The sequence below is a fragment of the Gossypium hirsutum genome, chromosome D08 (genome assembly GCF_007990345.1).
Source record: "Gossypium hirsutum isolate 1008001.06 chromosome D08, Gossypium_hirsutum_v2.1, whole genome shotgun sequence".
Lineage (NCBI taxonomy): Eukaryota > Viridiplantae > Streptophyta > Magnoliopsida > Malvales > Malvaceae > Gossypium > Gossypium hirsutum.
In genome coordinates this window covers 29,511,501-29,539,082 of record NC_053444.1, presented here as the reverse complement: position 1 = coordinate 29,539,082, position 27,582 = coordinate 29,511,501, and the positions used below count along the sequence as shown (strand labels likewise).

Below are 27,582 nucleotides of genomic sequence, written 5' to 3'. Positions count from 1 at the left end.
TTGAGGACGATTTTGCTGGCCTCTCCGTCGTCCACTTATATTGACCCATGTTCACTCTCGACATCACTTGGCTCGGTCCAATCTTCTTCAAGTGCTTGTTGCCTTCCGCGTAGTCTAGGTGGACTTTGAGGTGTTCGTTCGCGTTGAGCACGTCCCTCGACTTGGTTGAGCCTTTCTTGGATTGGCTCAAGTTTGCGATCGAACAAACGCTCCACTTCTCGCAACAATGCTTGAAGACTAAGGTCCGGTACATTTTGAACAGGTTGCCTCTCGACTCTTTCCCCCATGTTGCGCTCCGGGCTTCGTGACATGACTAAATGTATTCCTCATCACAAATCCTCTCGGTCACTCGAAAAGAAAGAGTAGATGTCTCTCATGCTCGTGTTTACACTCTATTTGGCTTTTACATCCCCTCTATTGTGCTCACTCACTCACGCCTTTTTCCGCTCATTTGTTCTTTTGTGATTTCGTATAAGATTCCGTTGGACTAGATATTCTAGTTTAGGGGTCGGTTTCAAGAGGTTTGCAAGGGTAACTATATAAGGGTTGTGGGTGGGTTGAAAGACAATATTTGGTTATCTAATGTGGCGTGAAAGTGGATCGTAATGGAAATAAGAAGTCGATGATCGGGAATGTCCAAAAAGATGAAAAATCATTTTCAACACTTTTTTTTTCTTTTTTTTTCAAATTTTTTTATCTAAATTTTTTAATAAATTTCAATATAATATGCTGATTTACAAATAAAATAATAATAAATACAACCTTTTTTTACGATTTTTTACAACTCTACTTACATCGGTTCTTCTCGAACATTCGTTCTTCTTATTTTTAATAGCTCTGATACCAGATGACACGCCCCCGGTTTCGTTGATTAGTTCGAGTCATATAGTTGCCCGATCGTTAAAACAAAGAAGAGTCGTTGAGTTTGAAATGGAATCAGATATTAGGTTAAATGGAATTTTAGGGTAATAAGGATAGGCTTAAAGAAGAAGGCTAAGTCAATTTAGGAGGTTCGGTGAAGAAAGAAATTGGAAGCTTGGTGATTAGGTTTAAAAACAAGAACTTAAGAACAAGATTAAACCAACGCTTTGGTTAAGGGTTGACCCGAAATCTTATAGGTTCTTAAAGTATTTTCGTACAAATTGGGAAACCTTGACCCACTATCTAAAATAGATAGGAACCTTGGTATAATTTTGGGTGAACTCCACACGAATTCGTGATAAGTTCAGTAGAACAAAAACGGGTTGATGCCACTAACTAGTTAGATAAGTCAATAGAGTCATGCAAATGTGAACACACAAAACCGAACAGCCCCTAATGTGAATGGAATAGTCTGCTAGTTTGAACAGCTTTTAAAATGCTTTGGGCAGCCAAACGAGTCTTTTTAAAGAATTGGAGAGTTGGCTGAAGAGTCACTTGGGAAACTTCAACAAATTAATTCGGCAGCAAATAACACTAAAATCCTGCACATTAAATTCGGCAGCCCTTACAACATAATTAAAGCATGATTGACTTAATTATTTAACATAAATTCGGTTGGCTCGAGCACGGATTATAGGACCCGTTGGAAATTCCAAGGGTTTGTTGGCAGCCTTAGTTGGTTCCCTAGCCATGAACGTATCACTTGGTACAGACGTAGCCTGAGGTTTTGGACTGGAGCACCGGTAACCTCTGTCTCTACTAGAATATCCCACAGAAGTTGTAGAACGGTTGTGATGCTCTTTAGATCTCTTTGATACCGATTGATATGACTTTCTCGAAGATCTCTTTCTCAAGTCTCTAACTTCAAAATCAGCATGCCTTTTCTCTTTACTCAGCTCATCGGCCTTATGTGCTAGTGGACCAATACAACAAATTCTTTCAGTTCAAGAATTCCAACTAATATCTTTATGTCTTCATTTAACCATTCTTCAAATATTTTAAACATAACAGTCTCGGTTGGAATACACTCCTAGGTATATTTGTTCAGTCTAAAAAATACCCGTTCGTATTCTGACACAGTCATACAGCTCTATTTGAGCTCAAAGAATTCTTTACATTTCTAATCCAAAAACCTTTGTCTAATATATTTCTTCTGGAACTCGGTTTGGAAGAATTCCAAATTGATCCGCTCTCTTGGCACTACTGAAATCAACGTGTTCCACCACTGGTAAGTCGAATCTTTCAATAATGATACCGAACACTTGACACACTCGACCGGCTAACAAGACAATTCGTCAAAAACTCTAATTTAGGTCTCTCGATATCATTTTCAATAGTAGCTCAAAATTCTTCATCCCCGTATTTACAGATCTTATCAACAGGTGGCTTATTGACTCATATAGGTTCCACACCTTGGGGACTAACGGGAATCGGTTGGGGAGCAAAGGGGTGGAGGTTTTTGAGCAGCCGGATTCGTCCGTACGAACTCAGTAAATCATTTATTCATCATCTAAAAGAAGGCTTCTTTAGTCTCTCCTCCCTTGCCTTTAGATACGGACCTTGTACAGCTCGATGCTACTCTGTAAACGGAGGCTTGAATGTTGCTTTCTATCCATTGGAGTCACCTCGGTTCGATGTCATTGCTACATGAAAACATGTTTTAAAACTGTCAGGATATATCACACTATCATAGGTTATATAATGGCATGTATAGCTTGACTCGTACACACTACGTTTAGTCCTAGAATTGAATACACTGTTACTCTAATACCAATAAATGTAACACTCTTAACCCATATTCGTTACTAGAATAGGGTTACAGAGCATTATCAGAGTTTACAATTGAAACGGATAGAAATTTCAAACATTTCATATCATAGCAATAAACATATTAAAACCAAGTCAAAACATACATACTGTCCCTCATACGAGCCCTCGATGCCCTAAATATTCATTAGAAACAAGTCAGGACTAAATCAAAAACTCAGAGAATTTTTCAAAAAATAGTGAAAATTTTCAACACTGCAGGGATCACACGATCGTGTGATCAGGCCGTGTGAGTAAGAACACACCCGTGTCTCAAGCCTTGTGGGCATTCGATATAAGGACACATAGCCATGACCCAGCCCGTGTCCGTGCCTGAGTATCTCACAGACTTATCTCACACGGCCAAGCCAGACGCCCGTGTGCCTGGCCGTGCACCTATCGAAATAGCCTTACACGCCCGTGTTCCAAGCCGTGGGCTAAGCCATCTAACAACCTAACTTGCAACCAGTTGAAAGCTATAGGAAATACTCTCAAATTAAATAGGATGTTTGTATAATGAAATAATGTAATTAAATGCTAAAAGACAAAGAATTGATATGGCAAATAAAATGTAGTGGCAAATTACAGAGAAAAGTAAGAGTAATTCTGTTGCAGAATGAATAGGGTTGGAATTATTCTGGTGAAATGCTCATGTCAAAGTAATGCCATGGGAAAATATTGTCTAATCAACTACTCAGAAAGTCACACTATAACTTGCCTTTTTCGATAGCTAGAACTTAAGCTAAAAATCTAGGTTAGTGTATGTCTACAAAACTCTAGATTAATAATTACAATGAACGTTCTTCTCTTACAACTCACAACATCTATGTCTCAAGAGCTACGAATATTTTGTCGAGTATTCGCTTGTATCAAACAAGTCAAGATCCAGTATATTTAACCTTTTCAGAATTAAAAATACATCTAAGAACACAACACACAATCAACTATGTTTACAGCTTGCATGCATGTATTTAAAATAAGCATAAATCGAATGAAACATTGATATCAACAATCTCAAATCACAAGAATTAAAGATGATAAAACATTCACCCTAATAACTCTAACCTAAAAAAGATTTAGTTCATGGGTGGAAAAGTTAAAACTAAATTAAAATCATTCATCAACATTAAAACAAGTGTGAATCACAATAATCAGGAAAAAAAAGGTAGAAATTTCAGGATTTCTCGCCACACTTTAGCTTGTCTTTTATCTTCCGATTGTACGTGAACCCAGGTTAGATGTCTCTTCCCTTTTCACGTCTATATTCTGCTCTCTGTAGATGCTACTCTTTCTTTCTCTAGAATTCTCCAATGGAGTTCTTCTTTGCGGAAAGAGAGGATTGTTATCACCAGTCTCTTTCTCACGCTGATTTCTTCTCTCTCCTTCTTTTATTAGGTAGATCTGTCCCACCTCAACACACATTTTCCACTCCCCTTTTCAGGTTTGTTTTTCTGGTACACGCACAGTGGTTGAGAATGACGTGGATAAAGTGCTGAGTCATCTTCCCAGAATTGCCATGGCAATTCTGTTGGCAATCAATCTTACCATTTGCGACGACAATGTTTCACTTCCCTTATTTTCCCTCTTCATCTTCTTCCTCTTCCTACTCCTGTGTTCACACAAAACCACAACTTTCCTCCCAAAGTGATAAAAGTAACAATTAATGATCATTATATTACAATCCATGCTTTGTTATGCAATGTTCTAAAAATATCATAAAAAATGTATTCACTTAATTACAACCACTTAATTCCATTTAGAGGCCTTAAATATAACTCTTTTCGAGAGTTATCAAAAATAAAGAGAATTTATTCTCAACTTATAAACATATTTTTCAAAACAAAAATTTTATCGGTTTCTATTAAAAAAGAGAGAATTTTTGTTTTCACAAAAACTTTTTCTAGTTCTATGTTTTGATTCCATTGGTTCAAGCCCACACTTGAAGTAGTTCATGGTACGAGAATAGTAGAGAAGATCGTTTGGTTGAAAGCTAGAAAACATCAAGGATCCGCTTATCCAAAAACACAAGTACAAATTTGGTTAAGGTTTATTGCTATAAATATCACAAACTGGGTCGGTTTTCAAATGTTTAATTTTCTACTATGCAAGAAAACTATTTTCAAACTGAATTTTTTCCAATAGTTATTATAGTCTTTTCAAATTGTGATGCCTTCCGAGTTGCCCAAGAAGCTACTACCTAAGAGGGAGGTAATCAAAAGATCGAGTTGATGCCTAATACTAAGCTGTCGACTAAGACCCCATATCGAATGTCTCCACTAGAGTTAGAAGAGTTGCGGAAATAGTTAAAGGAGATTTTATATGTTGGGTTCATTAGACAATCTAAAGCCCCATTTGGTGCACCAGTTTTGTTTTAGAAAAAGCACGATGGGTCATTAAGATTGTGCATTGATCATCGAGAAGTAAACAAGATTACTGTGAAGAACATGTACCCAATTCTTCTCATTATAGATTTGTTTTATTAGCTTGGTAGTGCGAGGTAGTTTACTAAGTTGGATTTGCAATTGGGGTACCATCAATTTAGAGTAGTCAAAAGGGACGAGCCAAAGATAACTTGTGTGACGCGTTATGGTTGAGTTTATTTTTATGCCTTTTGAACTGACGAATGTTTTAGCGACATTTTGCACATTTATGAATAAGGTACTTCAACCCTTTTTAGATTGTTTTGTGGTTGTTTACCTTGATGATATTTTGGTGTATAGTATGTCCCTTGAAGAACATATGGAGCATTTAAGAGAAGTGTTCCAGACCTTGCAGGCGAATGAGCTTTATGTAAAGGAGGAGAAATACTCATTTGTTCAAGTGAAATAGGTGATGACAGAAGAGCCTATGATTGCCTTGTAGGATTATACCAAACCGTTTGAGGTGTATACAGACGCATCAGACTATACCATTTGCGGAGTTTGATGTATTGACGTAGGATAGGCATCTAATTGCCTTTGAGAGTCAGAAGCTTGATGATACTGAGTGGCGGTACACAATTCAAGAGAAAGAGATGATTGTAGTGGTACATTGTTTGTACACATGAAGACATTATTTGTTGGGTTCCAAGTTTGTAGTATTTACAGACAATGTTGCAAATAATTATTTTTTGACTTGGAAAATTTTTTCTCCCAAGTAGCCTTTTGGCAGGTTTTCTTGGCAAAATTTGATTTCAGTGTAGAGTATAAGCCTGGGAAAGCCCATAAAGTGGCTGATGCACTAAGCCAAAAAATGGAGTTTGCAACAATCAATCAAATTGATAGCTCTCTATTGAAGATAACTCTCTATTGAAGCACATTAGAGAGGGATTGTCTTATGATCCCACAGCCAAAACATTCATCAAACTTACCGGAGAAGGAAAAACGAGACGATTTTGGCTTGAGGAAAATTTGTTGATACTCAGGGGCAATGTCTTTATGTGCATCAATATGGGGGATTGCGCAAGGAGATCATGAAAGAGCATCATGATTCGAAATGGGCTAATCATCCAGGTATGCGCCACATATTGGCTCTTTCGGAGGACAGTTATTATTGGCCTCACATTGGTGATGATGTTGAGACTTATGTGAAGACTTGTCTAGTGTGTTAACAAGATAAGATAGATCTGAAAACGTCAACTGGTTTATTGCAGTGTTTTCCCATTTTGTAACGTCCATGGGAGAGTGTATCCATGGATTTTATTATTGGTTTACCGAAATCTGACAGGTTCGCGAGTAATGTTGTTGTGGTCGACAGGTTTTCCAAGTACGAGACCTTTTATTTTGGGGAGGCAACTAGTTTATTCCTTAGACATGTGGTGAAATATTGGGGAGTGTCACATTTTATTTTATTGATAGAGATGATCGGTTTACAAGCCAATTTTGGACAGAGCTTTTCAAGCTGATGGGGTCAAACTTGAACTTTACCACTAACATGCATTCGTAGACTGATGGGCAAACCAAGAGAATAAATGCTTTATTGAAGGCCTATCCTCGCCACTATGCGGTTGCCAAACAGAAGGACTGACTGAAATTGTTAGATGTGGTTCAATTTTCTTATAATTTGTAATAAAGTGAAGCTAGAAATCAGAGTCCATTCGAGATAGTGACGGGTCAACAACCACTCACACCCGATACTATTGTGATTCCTTATGAAGGACCGAATCTAGTAACTTATCAATTTTCTAAATATTGGCATGAGTAGAATGACTTAGCCAGAGCTTGCCTCCATAAGGCAAGTAAACACAACAATAAGTGGACTGATAAAAATCATAGAGATGTACAGTTCCATGTTGGTGATTCATTCATTGCTAAATTGCATTTGATTTTGAGCCACATTGGCTTGCACAAGGGGATTCTATGACGGTATGAGGGATTTTTCAAAGTTTTGAAGAAGGTAAGAAAGGTGGCCTGCAAATTGAAGTTGCCAACAAAACTCAAAGTTCATCCAACTTTCCATGCCAATATGCTTAAGTCATTCCACGAGGATACGAAGGATGCAAATCGAGGCAAGTTTAAATGAGCGTTGATGGGGGTAAAGGTCTCCTATGATCGTGATACTAAGTGCATCATGGCAAATCAAGTGATCTGATAGAGCAGGCTGAAGCATGAGTACCTTTTTTTATGGAAGGGACTTCTCGACAATAAAGCTTGTCGGGGAACCTTCCAAGGCTCTGTAATAAAGCTAGTCAAGAACCTTCCAAGGCTCTATGGCAATTCTAAGAGAAGATTCACCGGTTTCGTTCTGAGGATGGGACGAGGGCGTCGTGAGAGTATGTGGAGGAGAATGTCACTGGCCGCGAAAATGAGCTCGTTACTGATGTGTATGTTTTAGACCCTTCATTTTCCCTTGAGGTTATTCGCCCCATCAAGACTAGCCCATCACGTGGAAGGGACTCAATGCTCATCTACTTGAATCCTGGTTGAATTGAAACACCCTAGTAAATTGTATTTTACTAGGATAATTATTGTAAATCCTAAAGGATAAACATGTGTAAAATTTAAATTCCTTAAGGCTCTCTTATTGTAGATTGGAACTAATCTCAGCCATCGATGTAATTTAATCTGTACTGTAAGATTTGGGGGAAATCAACTATAAATAGATGTCTCCTCCTTCATTTGTAATCATTTCATTCTTTCTAAGCTAAAGAATTTTGAGATCATTTACTAAAACATCTTGTGTGCATCATTTCCCTTTGGCTTTCCTGTTCTTCGTTGTTGTAATGCCCATTAAACCCAACCCAATTCATCGGATTCAAATCTCGGGTGCTACTTCACATACGACTTAGCAAAATTTTGAAACTGATGATAGATACCCCTTACTTAAAACAAATTTCTTTTTATTCTATTTAAAGACTCAATTTCAAGAAAACAAAATAAAGTATTTAGGAATAGAATATTACATCATACTTTTCACTAAATCCTTTACAATACAAATGTTTACTACAGATTGGATCTTAGGTAAAGTCCTATGATATGCCACATTTCTACTGTATGCATAATAACCCAGTCTGCTACTTCCTTCGCGTATTCTTAGCATCGTCCCTCTTGGCGCAATCTCATCCCGTCATTACTTGAAACATAAACACAACACTTGTAAATTTAGGAGAACATAGTGAGAGTTAATACAGATTTCCTTTGCATATACTTTTTATAATATTTGAAGAATATTAGTGTGCCAACTTCCCTTCTCAACCACTACTTTTGTTTTGGTGAATTCTTTCACAATTATAGGCTTACAGTTACACGTTAACTACTATACTATTAGCGTACCAGTTCTCTCTTAACTACCTTACTGATTTAAGATCCTTCTAGACATTTCATAAATCAGAGCCCACTTCATACAGACCATCCCTTCACATTACACTTATTTCAAATCTGTTGTTCACAGTTATTGTTCACTAGAGGATACATACACGTTTAGCGTATACTCACGCAGATTTGAATGCCATCAGTTTACTAAACAAATCATTTTATAGTTCAATACCCAACAAGCTCATACTGATCATAAAATATACAAATTATTCAAATGAGTTCCACACAAATTTGTTACATGACACCAGATACTTAAGATAGTAGTAACTTAGATTCCATAAGATTTCAAAAAAAGACATGATATTAAGTGGACATAGCAAATTCTAGATATTCAGATTTTAGCACTACATAACACAGACGAACTCAATTTATTAATTTCATATGTCTTTCATAACTATGAATACACCCATTTTCAACACTAATAGATTACCATGGTCGATACCCTTTTTAACATACAAATACACATTTCTTTTCAAGAATTTCCTTTTAAACTTATTCAATTACATCACAGATCCAATTCAACCAAATTAATCTCAGATGTATCATAACCTTATCAGAGCAATATCTATCATAGAATACTCAGAATTTACCAAGAAATCATAAGGGTGGATAATCACCTTCTACCATACAGACTTAGCAGAGTACACCACAAGGGCCAAACGAAATAAGCCACAAGGGAAAATTACAAGATCATATGTTTACTACCTTGTCAGACTTTCACATAAGGTGTCATAAGTTTCTCCCTCATGGAATTTTATACATAAATTTCATGTATTGTGTGACACCCCAACCTGACCAGGACAGACTGGCCCGAATTCGTAGCGTTACATTAGCCATTGAAGCGACTCCCAAGCTAACGACCACCTGATGCACACCCCAACCTTATAACACCTTATTTATGACTAATTAACTATCATTTATTAATGCAGGAGCAATTTTTGAGCCATTTTTAAACTTTTTCTAAGTATTTAAACCTAAGGGTATTTTAGTCATTTTACCACCTAAGGTTAAACTATCTCGATTTTATTTTTAAATAGCTACCAACCTTCTTTTAGTCAAATTATGCAAGCCCTAAAAATTTTAGCTTAATTCGAGTTCATTTACTATGTCAAATTCAAGTTTTATTATTAGAGGCTAAATCGTAACTTTTACAAACTTTTAGTACATTCTCCAAATTAAAAATTAAAAGTGTTTCTACCAAATATTAACAATTACAAGTCTAATTCTAAAATATTACCAAATTTCCCTATCATTAAAGGCTTCAATTAATCTAATCAAGTTTAGGCCTAAATTATAAATTAAGCAAATTAGAATACTATATTACAAAAACCAAAAATCAAACCCCCCAAAACCCACACGCCCGTGTGAAAAGACACACGCCTGTGTGCAAACCACTGCACCTATTTTGTCAAAAATTCATTTTAATTTCCTGATTTTATATATTTTACTTATCCATTAAACTTGAAATAGGTATAATTAATTACCATAAACATCCACACATCTCCAATTTAATTTATTTACAACAAATATGCAACAATTAATCAAAATTTAACACCCAATTATACACTTAGCAAACACCAATTAATTCACACAAGCTACATGCCTTAGTCGCAAGCAATCGACTCCATGGTAAGCTTCAATTAATCATTGTTAGTATAAAATACATGCTTCATACACCGTGTTAACAATCACCGTACGAACACTCATCAACATATCATAAGTCAAACATCAATTAGACATAAAATCATGTATTAAAGTAATTATAAAATTACCAAAATTAAAGTCTAAAATTTAATGTCCAATGTCCATCACAAGTAAAATAACACTAGTTCCAAAAGCATCACAATGCCTCTTTTATAGTCTCTAAAGTAAATTTCTTAAGCCACTACCGAACCTTATTCTTGGATTGCCCTTGCACTTGCTTCTCGACTCCTTTTGCCCAGAAATTCTCTACACGAAATGTGAGAGTATGAGCTTAAAAAGCTCAGTGAATTATAGTAAAATCATCAAGTAATTTGCACCAAACCATGCATAAATCAAAGCAATTAAGCAATAAATTTTCAGTAACAACATGTTAACATTTCACCATAACATCACATGCTATTTCAAGAATTAAGAATAAATTTTTCCATGGTATGTAAAATCATCTTTTAACACATAAACATTCAATTATATTGGCACAATCAATCAATTATATTGGCATAATACATCTATGGCAATAAATAAACGTGTGATCATACATTGGATAAACGGATCTCCGAACTCCCACAAATCAAATACAGTCCTCCGAAAAGAGCAGGCTGAAACCACACGCTCCCTTATACCGCCTCAAATAATCCGATGAGTGGAGACTCAAGCTCAACACTCCCTTATCTACTCTAAATAAATCAGTCCACCAAGTGCCATATGCTCACAATATCACAAATAATGGTGAGTACTCACAAATCTTATGGCATGCCAACTATATCCAATGGATCCACCATGTAATGTTGCCAATATAATCATACATGCAAGGCATAAAATCTTCTGTTTAATCACTTAATTTAGGATATTAAAATGCAAATAAAATCATGTTGCTAAGCAATTTTAACATCAATAAAATTAAGCCCCAATATTCATACACCAATTAGAACACCTTTATCAAATGTTCAATAAATCAGAAATTCATGCTCCAAATATCAATTTATTCCATACACAACTTACAAAACCAGTTGCCATTTTTCTCTTTTATAAAATAAAACCTATTTTTGCAAATCCAACCATCCAATATGTAATTAAGTTATTAAGAACATCAATTAAACCTTTAATTTTAACACATAATCAAGCCAATTGATCAAATTGCCCTTAATATCACTCACCTCCACACTTATCTCTTTAAGCAAAAATGTTTTCAGACAAGCAAGTTTGAGCTTTAATTCTTCTTTGCATGTTCGTCCTATTGATGTGGAGCTTTAACAGAGACAAAGTATGCATTGCAAACTAACAATAGCAATGAAACATGGAATTTGATAAAGTATACGAATCTAAATCATTGCTCTAAACTACCTTACTGATGTTGCACAACTAAGCCGAAATAAGGAATTCCTCAACTAAACTCCCTTTTCAGCACCTCAAACCACATCTAATCTTCATTTCTAGTCCAATAACATGTATTCTCAGTGTTAATTTCATCATTTAATCCGTTTCATAATTTTCCAGAAAAATCATTCATGTTCTTGATCAAATTTGAATTTCTCAAAATTGATCCATAAAACATGTTTGATCTTTTGGTTTAAGATTAAAAACCTCTTATTAGACCTATTTTGAGCTTAGACATCCATTAATATTTGGATTCCAACTCAAAATTAAAGATCCACCATTGTTGATCCTCAAGTTCAAGAAGAAGATTAATGTTTAAAATTCATTTTAATCACTTTAATTAACAAATAATTATTGAAATCAACTTAAAAACAAGTTTAGAGATGAGGATTACCTTCAATTCAACTCAAATTATTGATTTGGAAGTTTGAATCAAAATGCTTGAAGAAATTCGGATGACTTTTTGCCCAACTTTGAAAATTATTTCAAGAGATTTTAGAGAGAATTTTGGGAGATAAAAGGTTTAGATCTATTCTTTGATATTTGGTTTATGGAAAATAAGAAAAAATGAGAGAAAAAGCTCTCAATTCAGGTGAAAAATGAGTGAAAAGTGAGGAAGTTGTAGAGTTTTAAAAACTGAAAACCCCCACATAATTTTCAAAATTTAGGGAATTTACCATCACGCCACTCTCCCTTTTTCCTTGTTTTACAATTTGCTCATTTCCCTAGAAAATTTCTAAAATATGGTTTATCTGCTATAAAACCTATTACACATTTCCCTTATTTTTCAAATTAGTCCCATTTAATTAATATTTTAAATCACCCAAGTAAACTCTCATTTTAAATTATTTTTAAATTCTAATTTAACCCAAAATATTTATTTTTACCCAAAAATTATTTAAAACCATAAAATATTTATTTTTGTGAAATATTTTTGTTTTTTGAAATATTATTTACCAATTTTTAAATGAAATTAAGCTAACTATTTAAGAATATAAATCGCTAATTAACCCGATTACTTCCCAATTTCCACTCGGAACCCGATAAACTTACCCAAAACTACTAGACCTATTTTTGGGGCCTTATATATCATGATTTGCCAGCTCTATCTACACATTATCGAAGGCTACACCATGAATATTCATACATTCATATCTTGTCATGGGTCTTAGCCGTATACAAACTTTCATGTATCGTAATCTACCAGTCCAATCTTCATTGTACTAGAGGCTACACCATGAGTGTTTTCATATCATTTTAAGATGCCATGGGTATCAACCTCATGGTCTTACACTTGTTTCATATCATGACTTGCTAATCTAGTTAGCAATAAAATTGCCTTACTAGAAGCATCACAGAGGGACATTTTCCCAGCATTCTCTTACCCAGATTTGTTCACGTTCTTGGTTGATTCATACTTTTTGTATCAAACCTTACTTGCATACTTAGCATCAACATTCTATTTAACAAAACCTCGCAAACGTCATCATAACACGTATATAATTTTTATAATGCTTCTTACACTTACCAATTACTAGAGATATCATTGTCATTATGATATACTTATATTTGAACAGTACACATGCAAAATTCAGATAGAGACTCACCTGATACTCACTTACTATAGTTCAAAGCTCCAGACTAACGCATCCTTCTCAAATTAGTAGCAAAAACTGCTTCAAGAACATAGGATTACCAAATTAAAACTCATTTACATAAAAATTATTATCATCTCAATTACTAACAACCCCCATGCAAAGCTTTGTGCTTACAACTTACTGTTCATTTACCCCTTATAGACTTACTCTTTCACAACTTAACACGTAGAGTTGTAATACTTACCCAGAAATGGAATGACCACTAATTAAACCAAGAACCTTACCTTCCAGTTTAAATGAGAAAGAGATACATTTAAATTTAAGAAAAGAATCAGAGAGTAGTATTAAAGAAGGAAAAACGTTTTTCATGAACCCTTCTCATACATATATATAACTCAATCCTACTTAGTGGAACTTAACAAGTGTCACTTAATTCAGAACTTGTCCTTATTATTGGTTTACAAATTCTGAGAGAAACATAAATGAAAATCTTACATAATAGATATTGGACCAGTCAATCTAGTTGGTTCCTAACTAGGTCACTTTATAACCCAACTAGAATAATACCAAGAAAAATAGGGCGTACTATGCATTTGGCTATAATTCATACCATAAATACCATTTTGCTTAGCAAAAATCTTTCTCTTTTAATAACAGAATAATCTGAAATGGAATTTTCACTTACTTACACGACAATTACTATACATCCACACATATTCCCTAAAAGAAACAATTGGGCGGATTACACTTCGGCAATCATATTATTTCACCACTACACGCTTGAATCTTGAATCTGCCAGATTTGGGGTGTGACAATTGCTCTTTCATTCGAGTTTCTTTCCTCTATACTTTGGTGCCTTAGAGAATTTCTACGAGAATTCTTACTTTTGTGAGAGTTAGGCTGATTTAGGCAATTTTAGAGCACATAAATCGCTTAAGGCTACACAGTTTACGAGACTAAAGTTTTAGCCCATGACACTAGCACCATGCTGGAATGTGTCTGAAGAAAAAAAGAAAGGAAAACGAAACATGTCCAAAAGTAAATCAACCTCTTGGACTACTACAAAAAACACCATCGAATTTCAAAGTAGCACGATCTAATTCAAAATTTTCTTTTATTACAAAAATCATTGATTTAAGTTTTAATGTTAAAACTTGTTTTTTTCCTTTTATAATTTTCTATAATTTTCAAACTTTTAAATATTTTTTATATTTTTTTGAAATTTTTAAATAACTTTAATAATTTTCTATATTTTTAAAATTTTTAGAGTTTTTAATAAATTTTTTAAATAATTTAATTAATTTTGAAAAAAAGTAACCACGTCAACAAAGTTAACACCTATTAATTTTTCCATCCAATTTTGACCATTATGAGAAAAATAAAAAATTGGAGGGCTAAATGAAGCGAAAAAAGAGATAACATTTTTTTTATAGTTCAAGGGCTAAATAAATCATTATGCATAAAAATTTTGGTATACTATCTGTCCCCACATGCGGGTAGGAAAAGGAAATTTTTATTACACCAAAATATCTAAAAATTTTCATCAAAAGTATTAATATCGCGTTAAATATTAGTATTTAGTTATAAACTTTTGTATCTATTAGAAATTTTAATAGACAAAAATATCTAACCATATCGCTCAAAAATTTTGGTAAGCTTTAGAAATCTATTAAAATTTTTAGGGTAAACTATTAAAATAGCCACTTTTGTTTGCCTCATGTTACATTTTAGTCACTTATGTTTGAAATGTTACATTTTAGTCACTTACGTTATTGTTTTGTAACATTTTAGTCACTAAGCGTTAATTTTCATTAACGGTGTAACAATAAACTAATGTGACACGTTAAATCATCATTTCAAACGAAAATTTTAGGTTAAATTATACAATTGGTCCCTATTTTTTTTTCATTTTGAGCAATTTAATATTTTTCTTTTATATTCTTTGAACTTTCCTCTTTTTTATTTCCATTCTCTTCTCTTTCTCTCTTTGTTTTCCTCCCTTTTCCATTTATTTTAACGTAATTTTTCTATATTTTCCATTTGTTAAAACTAGTCTTATATTTTTATTTTTTGAACAATTTAATTTTTTTCTTTTTCTTTTATTATTTTCATTTATTTTTCTCTCTTCTCATATTCTTCAATGCAGAAACATAATCTTTATCCACCAAATAAACCAAGTTCTTGTTTCTTTCACATGATTCCTAAATTGAATTTCACTCAAAACCGAATATTAATCATTCTTAACCAAATCTCGATTTGAATAACCTAATTTTGAAACTAAAATTGGATCTAACTAATCAATATAAAAAACCATATCCTTAATTAAATCTAAATTTAAAATTAATTCTTTATATTCAAAACAAAATTTTCCTGTTTCCAAAATTTTATAGAATCATGTAGATTATCCATTTCCTTCTCTTTTTTGATGAATAAAAGTAAGCAAACAATAAAATTGATCTAAAACTTCTTGGATATTCCTAAGCAAACTTGATAGGAAGTCGAGCATGGATGAAGCGAAGAGAGAAAGGGAGCATGGGACCAAACCGGTTTGGGTAAATTTGAGGGTAAGTTTCATACGGTGATCGTTTTAGTCATTGAGAGTGTAGAGCTCGTTTGAAGAATCAGTGAAGCAATGTAGTTTCGAGAGGGCAAGAATGTTGTAGGTAAGATATATATGTGGTGGTCGTGGGGGTTGGTCAGGAGGTTAAGGGAATGAGCTCGGGAAACTTTGTTAGGGGTGGATTGCTATAAGTCACGACTGACGAGGTCGTCGAGTGAGGCGAGCTTGTGGACTAGGTCATTGAGAGATCCAAATTGGTTTGTTAAAGTGATGATGGACGATAAGGGTTTGTAATTGTGGGGTGATAATATGCGATGCAAGTTTTATTTTAGTTTTAGCTTTCGCCTTTTTTTTTTCTTAAACATAAAAAAGTTTTAACAAATGGAAAATATAAAAAAAAAACTACGTTAAAAGAGATGGAGAAAGGAGGAAAATAGATGTAGAAGTAGAAGAAAATGAAAAATAAAGAAAAAAAGGAAAGTTAAAAGAACATAAAAGAAAAAAATTTAAATTGCTCAAAACAAAAAAATATGGGGACCAATTGTATAATGTTTGTATAATTTAACCTAAATTTTTTTTTGAAATGATGATTTAATGTGCCACATCAGTTTACTGTTACACCGTTAACAACAATTAATGTTACAACACGTTAACGTAAGTGACTAAAACATAACATTTCAAAAATAAATGACTAAAATGTAACCTGACGTAAACAAAAATGATTATTTTAATAGTTTACGAAAATTTTAATATCTAACTATTCTCCCCACCAATTTCAATATTTAGTTAGAAATTTTAATATTAACTTATAACAGGTTAATTGGGTAATTTTATTTTCGAGCCTACGGCACAACTCCACCAAAATATAGTGTTTGTTTGTTTGCCAGTAAAATATTTTCCGAAAAATGATTTCTGGAAAATGATTTACTTTTCTGGAAAATGATTTACTGAAAATATTTTCTGTTGTTTGGATGAATCTGTGTAAAATATTTTCTGTTGTTTGGCAGATTTCCTGAAAATATTTTCCGGAAAAGTTATTTTTACATATATTAATAAATTTATATACATATTAATAAATTTTTATATTTTAAATTGTTTTTACATATATTGCAATTATTTATTTATAAATAAATAAATCAAATTAAATATATAATAATACTCAATTATTAAGCTACAATATTAACCGTCATAAATTGAAAACAACCAAATTCAAATAAATTATTTGTAATTGTGTTAAAAAAAAGTAAAAAACAAGGATTGAATAATTATAAATTAGTTTCCAAACCACAATTACTACTAGAAATTAATAATATTATCCAAATGCATAATTAGTAGTACACCACATGATAACAACAATATTTTTCAAGTGCATAACTAATATTACACCACATTAAAGTATCAATATCTTCAACCTTGAAGCCAAATTATACTTTACATATATATACTTAAAATTATAGTTTTCTACATCAAATTATCTGTGTGAGTGTATTAGGAGCTTCAAAACATACAACAATGTTTTCATTTCAACAGCTTCTTCGAGTTCTTTGATCAACCATTAGTATTAGCTTATCTTAAGAAACCAACATGACATTAGGCTTGAAATACAAAACAGTGCATTAAACTAAAATGCTCAAGAGTCTCCTTATCCTTGCCTCTTATATCCAAACCAAACAAAGCCTGGATCCAGCTCATGCACACCAAAAGACAAGATGGTAAACACAGAACACAGATCTAAGGATACAAATATAATCATCCATTATATCATGGTTCTTATGGATAGAACAACATAGACTAGTAATAAATAGCATATATTATGGAATGTCAAATTGCATCACATGAGTTAAATATAACCATGGATACTTATAATGGCATATTTCTAAGACAAAAAGTACACTTCAAAAAATGTTTATTTGTGTTAGGAAATTGTTATTACAAGCAGTACACTTCAGAAATTGCTATTTCTAATTGTTGTTTTTCATTTAAGCTAACATCAAAAACATTGGTTTGGGAGGTAGATGCTGCTTTCTTGGCTTTCTCGGCTGCTTTTTTCTTACGGAATTCCTCCAGCTGCAAGAAAGGAGGGATCAATTGTAACAATACTTGGTAAACATACTCTAAATAATTATTTGTTCATTTGCAAAAACCCATTTATGTAATAAAATCTAACTTAAAACTTCTATCATAAGCATAAATCTAAAGTAAAAATTATACAAAATCTAATCAACCAAATGGACGGTTTAGGAGGATATTAACTTTTCAAACTATGTAAAAGGCACAACATTCAAAGACAAAACATAGAAATCTAGAATGGGAGTTCTTTTTGTTTACCAGCCCTAGTTAGTAGAACATGAATGACTATTGAAAAAAATCAGAAGAAGAGTTCTAAACAACCAGAACAGATTCAACACATCACAAAATAGAAGTAGAAATAAGACACTTCACTCAGGCACAAATGCATATAGGCAACCTTAAACTGCAATGCTATCGTTATGCAACTTAAATACACTCTTCATCTGAAATCATTGTTATTAGAGTGTCAAATGCAGTGAAGCTTCTTCATCTTTTCCAGCTTGAATACAAACAAAAGCACTTAATGACAAAAATGAACTCTCAAATCCAATTTAAGAAGAAAAACCAAAAAACATTGGTCATATTTTTAGCTCCAATAGCATCACCTTAGGTAGTTCCAAAGATTTAAGGCATAAAAGCATTGAAATTCCCAAAAGGTGTAATCTAACAAAATAATTGATTCCATATACCATCAATTCCAGACATGATCTACAAAAGAATTGCTAGACAATGCAAATATACTACAGATCATATATGAAAATACCAAAATAGACCGCCAATTCTAGTCTTATTCCGAAATCGATATCCAAAATAATTGACTATATAGTAACCAAACCATTTACTAGATCGAAAATCACATTTCAAAACAGAAAGAAAACATCAAATCAACCGATAAAGAGAAAAAATCAAGAACAAAAAGATGTACACGACGCTTCTCAGCTTCTAGATGCTCTTGTTTCCGTGAAGAAGGTAAGGCCTCAACCGACGCCATTTTCATTTTACCCTTTCTTTTTTTTTTCTTTTTTTTTGAATTTAACTATGAGAATCCAAAATCAACAGATGAACAAGGAAAACTTTGAAAAATCGAATTTTTTTACAGAATTCTCAATTATTTACTCCATTTCAAAGAAATCAAATGCGGGAAAATTGAATCCGAACCTGTAAATATCAAAACTGAGCTATCTGTAGAAGATGTCTGGGAACTCCTCTATGAAGGTCCGAATAGTGTAACCCCTATTCACGTAATAATCCTGCTTCTCCTCTTCCTCTTTGCTGGGCTTCAATCCTCGGTTCACCGGAGCCAAAAATTGTACGTACAACCTCAAGTTTTGGCTCAAACTTGAAACCGTACTGCCGACATCTTTAACACCGACCCTAGTGTTGGTCCTTGACCAAACTTTCTCATCGTCGTTCTTCAAAATTGCGCAGCTCTTGAGGAATTTAGGACGGGGGGTAGGGTACCTGGCAAATTTGCTAAGAGATTGAAAAAGAAGAAGAAGATAGATAGATAGATAACAAAAATCAGAATGATCGAAGAGATAAAAATGGGTAGACTAGAGAGAATATAAAGGAGGGTACCTGGCAATAGCACTGGTTTGCAACCTAAGGGGAAGGGGAAAGGGAGGAGGAAAGTAGAGAAAAAGGCGTCATTTTCCCGTGTTTTGGAAAATGTCTTACCGAAAAAAAACTTGTAAGACATTTTCCCAAAAGAAGTGTTATTTTCTCATGTTTTGGAAAAGCTTTTACAGTGGGTATTTGTTTTCCACCAAACAGATGGTGGAAAATGATGAAAATATTTTCCGAAAAACAAAATACAAGCAAACAAACAGACCATAAATTAAGGGATGGGTGCGAGGAATGGAGTTGGATCCCTTAATAGCGCACTTATAAAAATGCCCAAATGCAGTTGCCGGGCTAGGCCTTTCAAAACAGCTTTGCTATAAAAGGCCCCACACAATAATAGCCTGAAACTGCACTTCAATCTCGACATAGATAATGGCGGGAAAGCAGATCGGCGGCGAGGGCTTGCCAGCCAACATCGCTGGAATGTCGAAGAATCAACTTTACGAAATCATGTCCCAGATGAAGGCACTCTCACTTTCAATTTTCTATTTCATTTCTTTTTCCTTTGTTCCAAACGCCAGTTCCTTCGCCATCAAATATAATTGGTAATTTAATTACTAGTTTTTAGTTGATCGTTTTTTGTCTATATGCAGACGCTTATAGAACAAAACCAGCAACAAGCGAAAGAGATCCTTATTCAAAACCCTCTCTTGACTAAAGCCCTATTTCAGGTTTTTCTTTTCTTTATTTTTTTTTCAGTTTTCTTTAAAACTCTCTTCGTTTCCCTTTCCGATTTATTCTCTATTCTTTGAAAAGTTTTTATTCTGATACCGATTGTAATTACACGTTGCTATTATATGTTGGTTCGAATGAATTGTCCGTTGCTATAACTGTGAGAATTGCATGAACTTTTGGTATAGTTGTTGAGAGTAGCTAGTCACTAAGAACCCGAGCAACTGGGACACTGAATACGGTTGTATTCAAGAACCTTTGTATGGTCAATTAGGTTTCTGAAGTTGCTTTTGTATTTAAGGGATGCCTGTAGTTCTTTTATCTTTCTTGGTGGATTAGTTGTAATGCTGTAATAGCCCTTCTTTTGCTTTGAAATGCATGTTTTTAGATGGTGTACTGTTGAAAATCTTTTGGAGCTTCCATGCCTGAACAGGTTGTTGTTTGTTTTACTCCAGGCTCAGATTATGCTTGGAATGGTTAAGCCCCCTCAAGTGGTATGTTTTTTTTTTTCTGTGAAGTTGTCTTGAAATTTTTATGTTGGGGACTGTGCCTGTGCTATGAATCTTTGTTTGTGTTTAGATTCCTACCATTCAGCCACCTACATCGCAGCAATCTCAGTGTCAGCAATCAGCACAACCTCCTCCAATGCCAAACATCCAGCCAGCAAAATCAATGCCAGGTCAACCCGGGTTGCAGGACCAAGTGGCTCCATCTCAGACCCAACCTCCTTTAAGGAAACAGCACCAAAACCAAGCTGGGGCACATATCTCAGCTGCTGCTATTCCTCCAGCCAGCATTCAGTCTCAACCCACGCCGTCACATTCCCTTCAGACACCACAGCAGATGAAGGGGCATCTGAATCCTCCGATGTCCCTTCCACAATCATCTCAACTGCCAAATGTACCTCCAGTTCCTCTTCACTCATCTTCACAGCCCCATCATCATCAACAAACACACATGCCAATGGCCTCCGGCCAGTTGCAGCAGTCTTTGCAGACAACTGGAATTCCTCATATGCCTCTCCAGCCATCAATGCCGCAACAGGCTAGACCACCTACACTGCCAACTTTACATCATCAGTATACCCCCCAAATGGGTCCTAATGTTGGTTTCCAGCACCCCGGTGCTCCCCAGCATCTTTCACAGCCTATATTCCATGTAAGTCAGAAGTTGAATTTTGGAAGCCTTGGGTTCTCCCTAGTAACATATTCTGCAATAATTCCTTTTATTTTTGAATTGTCCAGTCAAGTAATAAACCACCTTCTTTTCCACAAGGACAGCCACCACACTCAAATCAGCTGCCACCTCAACCAATGTATCAAAATCAAGTATGTGCATAATTTAGTTGTTGATTTGTATTGGTTTGACCACTTAGCAAGAATTCTTTATCTTTCGTGGCTGATTATAAAAGTAAGCTCATGTCTTTTATTTATGCTTAGTGGCCATAAATTAAGCTCCATGGTCTACCTTGCATTTAGAATAGATTCAATTACTTTTTATCAGGCGCAAGGCAATATGTCAATTTAGATCTCCCTTCTGCTAGGTGATTGGTTGACCAGTTTATGCTTTGGAGTTCAATGAAATAAAATAGTGGATTCCTTTCTGTGTATCTGAAAAAGTTCGACAACATTTGCCTCATTAATTCACCTTAACTATTTGGGTTTGTGCCCCATTAAAAATTGTGGAAATCTTTTTTTTTCATTATAATTCTTGCACGTGAAGATGGTAATATAATTGGTAGTTAGAAATGCATGCAACTGTGATTGCAATAGCACTCAATTCCAACTTGTTGTAATTCAATGTAAAGAAAGGTGATTGCCTGAGGTACCTCGATGCATTTTAATCAAGTCAGTGAGGAGAAATATTTGTAGCACTCAATTGCAACTTGTAATTCAATGACTTTGAGTCAAATTATTCTAATCATGAAATCAAGATGGCTCTTCATTGTCTAGCTCATTCCGTACTTGATGTTGCGGTTGTAGGTAGTAGTTAACTTATTTTATTTATTCTTTTTCCTTACCTTTTCCTTCCAAAAGCAAAAGGTAAGCGAAGAAGGCCTTTTAGATGCACGCACGCACACATAGTGACACATATCATATATATTTCTTAAGAAGTAAATGCTAATAGTTTCATGATAATTATGCATGATTTAGTTTTCTACGGAGCTGATATTTGAATTTGTGTAACACTTTAAAGTTATTTTTTGTCAATCAAATTTGATGTATTTTTTAGTAAAGAGTAAGCGATAAAGAACTTAACGAGAGTTTAAAATCTCCAAAACTTGATTTTCTATATTTAATGCAAAAAAGTTCCATGTCGCATGGAATAGCTTGTAGGAAATGTCTATTGCTTAATTGACAACATATTTGGTATGTGCACCGGTTATTCTTTCAGGCAGGAGGCGTACATTTAGGATCTGATTTTAGCAACCAAGTTCGAGGTTCAATGCAGGCTGATAGAGGATCTTCTTGGATGTCAAGCCAACCAGATAATTCAACACTAACACAGCTTCAAGGACCCTCAGCATTGGTTCCCAGTCAGATGGGTTCTGGAAATCAGCCCCCTCGGCCTGCATCGGTGATTATCCAAATTCCAAACTATGAGTTTAATATTGAGCAAAGATTAACCATCAATAGCTGAAGTTGATGTACTAACTAATCGGTTTTTCCTATTGGCTGATTATAGTTGACTCCTGAGATGGAGAAGGCACTACTTCAGCAGGTAATGAGCCTCACTCCAGAACAAATTAATCTCTTGCCTCCAGAGCAAAGGAATCAAGTACTTCAGCTCCAGCAGATTCTTCGCCAATGAGAAGGTCTAATAGCAGAAAAGATTAATCTCTCTCCCCCCCGCCCCCCCCCGGGCACATTGCATGCGAGGAATTGATGATCGAGATTGAAGGAATTGTTTAGCATTTGCTGCCAAACCTTTGCGAGCCTTAGATATTTATTTGAAGGTTTATAGATATAGAGAGATTATTAAAGTTGAACCTTGTTATGGGGCGGATTTATAGGCTCTTGTTTTCTTTCTAGTGTGGTAAGTTGACAAATTAAAGATTTGTAACACCTCTATTCCGTCTCCGTTGTTAGATTAGAGTTACAGAGTGTTACCAAACAAAATAGAACATTTAACTATTTAACAGACATAATTTTTTAACTAAATACTAGCATTTGCCAAATAATTTAATTCCTAGTATACATACACAAATAGACCTTAAAACAAGCATGCAGGGCCCTAAAAACAATTTGAGAACAATCTAAGATCAAAGTGAGCATACAGTTTGAGACCAATTTCTTGACCTTAAGACCTTAAGGAGTAACCTAACCAAAAACAAATACGCATCCAACCATTTAACTAGATATATCATTATAACATAACAATTTAAAAATTCACAACTGTCTATATGCATGTCACATCCCAAAATAGAAAACATCTACCGAAATAGTTGAATACTGTGAGCTTCTAGTCCATCCATACGGTCAGTCCGCAAATTTGGCAACTACAAAAGAACATAAATAAAACAAGTAAACTAAAGAAATTTAGTAAGCTCATAATTTAAACATCAAATTAACTTACATTAATTGAAATAAATATTCAAATAGACAATTTACAAGTTCACAAACCACTATAAATTCAATGTATTAATGTCCATAATGAGCAATCACAAGATTTGCTACCATCAACTATTCATTTTCATATGTACTCAATTGCAATAATCGATATCATATAGGTAACAAATAAAAGTTCACATACATGTACACAACTAACTAGATAAAAATGACATAACAACAAGAAATTTACATTTACATATCAAAACACAATGAACTTACCTACTATCACTTCCGATTAAAACGCAAGGATTACTCCGTAAATTTCCCCTTTCTTCGATATTGTCTTTTCGACTCGTTTCTTGATCTATATAGTTATTAAATTCAATTTATTGAATTCACATACATTTCAAACTCAATTCAATGCATAAGACTCTTAAGTTTTTATTATTTATACATTTTCCCTAAACTTTTACATTTCTCACAAATTAGTCCCTAAACCCGAGATTCCAAATTTAACAAAATTTTACAATTTCCCAAGTTAGCCGAATTTATTCTTATGCTAGGGCAGTCCATAATTATTCAAAAATTACACAAATTCCATAAAATTTTAATTATTTTATCAATTTACTCCATTAACTAAAACTATCAAAAATCATTCAATAAACTAATTTTAACTAACTAACTAACAATATCTCAATTTCACCAATTAACATAAAAAATAACTAGCAATCAACAATGGCAAAAACCAAATTCCTTAACAATTTCAAAAACGAAGCTACGTGTTAGTTGAACCTAGTTGCAATGATCTCAAAAACACAAAAATTACAAGAAATAAGCTGAAAAAAGACTTACATGCAAGGAGGGTTATGGCCGAACCTCTCAAGTTCAACAATGGAGCATTCTCTTTCAATTTTTCGGTGGAAACAACTAACGATGATGATAAATTTTATTTTTATTATTCATTAGTTTAGGTTTTTTTTAATTACAAGTTTACCCTTTTAAAGTATCACGCATTTTACTTAATTCCAAGTCCAAAACCGTCCATCAACCTTTACTATGGTTCAATTATCATATAAGTCCTCCCTCATTTAATAATTTAACACCTAATCCCTACAATTCAATTATGACTAGATTTTTTTTTTATCTTTTACAATTTAGTTCTTTTTCTAAAATTAACTAGATAATATTAAAATTTCTTCACCAAAATTTAATATGACCTTAATGTAACTCCATAAACATTAATTAAATAATAAAACACAACTTCATATATCAGAACTGTGGTTCCGAGACCACTATTTCTAACACTACTGAAAAATTGGATATTACAAGATCAGTGTTCGCCTTTATTCGTCTATTGGCTTTTTGTTTGGTGTTTGTTTGTCATAAGTAGGTTGAGAATAAAATGAAAATTAACAAACATGATTCGAAAATTACAAGGTAGAGCTAAAGCCATTAGACGGTGAAGAAGGCCTCGAGTCGAGAGTGGCCTACTCTCTTTTCGTTTAATTAATGCTGTAAACGGTAAAGCTAGCTTATCCAAGGATAGATGCATCAATTTTCACTTCAACTGAGGTTGCTTTTATTTTTTTCACCTATAACCTAGTAATTTATAAATGAATTGAGATATTCATTCAATGTCTAGAGACTAGAATAAAGGTTTGGTACTTCTAAAATTTTAATGATATGAAATGTGAGACATTATTGCAAAGGATGTAATTGTTAGAAATGTGAAAGTTATAATCATCATTCCACTAGAAATGTGATGATCACTTGTTATGAATAGGATTGTCCAGAATGTAAAAAGTTACATTGATCACTTCGCTAGAAAATGTGATGATAACTTTAAAATTTACCTGACCAAACAAAATGAAAATTTAATTAATTTTTATTTTTTAAATAATATTTACTATTAAAAAAATTTAATTTATTATTAAACAAGTAATTTAATTAATTAATTTTAAATAAAAATAAAGTAATTTTTTATCGCAAAATTAATAAATAAATAAATTTAAAATAGTTTTTGAATATTTAATATGTATTTAAATTAGAATATAAATTAAAATGTAATTTGATAGTATTTAAAATAAGTTTAAAATTAAATAATTTTATGATTTTATAGTTAGAAGAAATGAGAAATTATTTTATGGATCTTTTCCACCGCATCCGGTGGAAGAGTCTATAAAATAATTTCTTTAATGATATAAAAATAAAATAAATAAATAAGAAAACATAATAATTTTATCTCAAAGCTAAATTTTAGCTTTCCGTCCATTTTCACCCTTACACCAATTAAATTATTTTGTTATGAATGCATGGACGTGGGTTGGGTAAAAAGAGGGAAAAAAATATAATGGCTACAATAAAAAGTACTTTTATGTGTAAATTTGAGCAATAACATCAAATATGTACTTCGGCTTTTGCCGCGGAGGCACTTGCATGTCTTTAGGCGGTGCAAATGAGTCTGGATATGAGACACAGTGCGGTGGAAATTGAAGATGATGACCTTGCAATAGTAAAAAAGGTAAATGTAAATGTTGAAGATGGGTCGGTTATCAATGCTTTTATTAAATATTTGAAAGCTTTAAGTGAAGGTTATGACAGATTCCATTTCGTTCACACTGCGAAGGGAAGGAATGTTGTGGCACATTTACTGGCAACAAAAGGGATTAAAAGAGGGGAAAACAATTTACTTGGTGGGAAAGGTGCCAGATTTTGCTGTTGACGAAGTGGAGAAGGATAAACGTGGGAAAGGGCGATTGGTCTCCTAAGGAGCTCTTGGTGTTTCCAAAAGTCCTGATGCCTGAAAGGGGTTTGGGGAGTTCTATCACTCAGCTGAATTCACATTGTTTCTAGAAAAAGTTTCATTTTCTTGTGTTTTATTTTCTGTTGTTCCCCCCCCCCCCAACACTATTTGTTTTGTTTTCTATGTTAGTTTGAATAAATGGTTTCAAGCTGTTTTACATAAAAAAAAGAATTTTAAAAGCATTGCAATTGCTTATCATGGTGTTGTCATCAATCATGAGTTAATGTTGAGTTACCTTGTGATACGAGTCACAAAGGCCTTAGATGCGATACGAAGGAAAAAGAAAATCAAGATTCACTTTCTTGTTTTCAAGAAAATCAAGAAACCGAATCTTGGTCCAATTTTGCTGTTTTGAGCGATTTCAAGAATCAAGAAAATCAAGATTTCAAATATTGAAAATCTTGGTCCAAGAAACCGAATCTTACAACTAAGGCGCATTGGATCTCAGTTACGAGCATTAACAAGCCAATTTCGGGAGAGAACAGATTACAAGCCCAAGTTCTTAAAGACAAGGCCCAATAAGATGTTCCAAGTCCAATCCAGAAATTTAAATCAGATTTAGTTGAAAATCAGGCCATATTGTCAAAGTGGCCAAATTTGTAAAATTTTAATTCTTTAAATACTTAGTTTTAATTTTTAGACTTTATAAATAAATTTCTATGTAAAAATTTAGCCCAAAGAGACCCAATAAATGTATTGGACGAAATTCCCTTGAAAATCAATAATTAGGTTTTTTTTAGTTTTCCTATTAGGGTTAGGAAAATAGTTAGAAGGCCTATATATATGGCTTGGCCAGCCACCAATAGAACACATTACAACTACATTAAAAATTTCAGATTTGCTTTGAGTGAAAATTTTCTTTGAGTTCTTCAAGAATTTTCTCTTGAGTTTTCTTTAGAAGTAGTTTTAACAATCTTTCTGATTGTGGGAGCCATCTTCAGCCTTCTTCTTGCCATTGATCTTCATTGGAGGGAAGATTAGAGCCGTTTGAAGGGAGTTGTGAAATCTTTCGGGATTTCAAGACTTCTTAGGGCTTTTCTTTATTCTTTTGCTGTTCATTCTTCTTTATTAAATTCTGCTTATGCCGTTTTGTTGAATAATTTGGGA

At 33.6% G+C, this 27,582-nt stretch overlaps 1 protein-coding gene and 1 long non-coding RNA gene across 3 annotated transcripts; one reads left to right on the top strand and one right to left on the bottom strand.

Annotated features, from left to right (window-relative positions):
* Positions 1-17,548: 17,548 nt before the first annotated feature.
* LOC107890579 (uncharacterized) lies at positions 17,549-19,634 on the bottom strand. The gene is made up of 3 exons (XR_001681995.2): positions 19,405-19,634; positions 18,985-19,299; positions 17,549-17,823 (listed from the first exon to the last, which is right to left on the bottom strand). It is a non-coding gene; the product is annotated as an uncharacterized lncRNA (long non-coding RNA).
* A 109-nt stretch (positions 19,635-19,743) lies between these two features.
* Positions 19,744-23,282, top strand: LOC107890564 (bromodomain-containing protein 4). 2 transcript variants are annotated; one of them, XM_016815063.2, is made up of 7 exons: positions 19,744-19,914; positions 20,043-20,120; positions 20,577-20,615; positions 20,701-21,279; positions 21,402-21,449; positions 22,516-22,698; positions 22,807-23,282. In XM_016815063.2, exons 1-7 carry the CDS (start codon positions 19,822-19,824, stop codon positions 22,930-22,932), a joined length of 1,146 nt encoding a protein of 381 aa, XP_016670552.1. In that variant the 5' UTR covers positions 19,744-19,821; the 3' UTR covers positions 22,933-23,282. The 2 variants fall into 2 exon arrangements, with proteins under 2 accessions (XP_016670552.1, XP_016670544.1); XM_016815055.2 differs by having other exon boundaries at positions 21,366-21,449.
* The last annotated feature ends 4,300 nt before the right edge of the window (positions 23,283-27,582 follow it).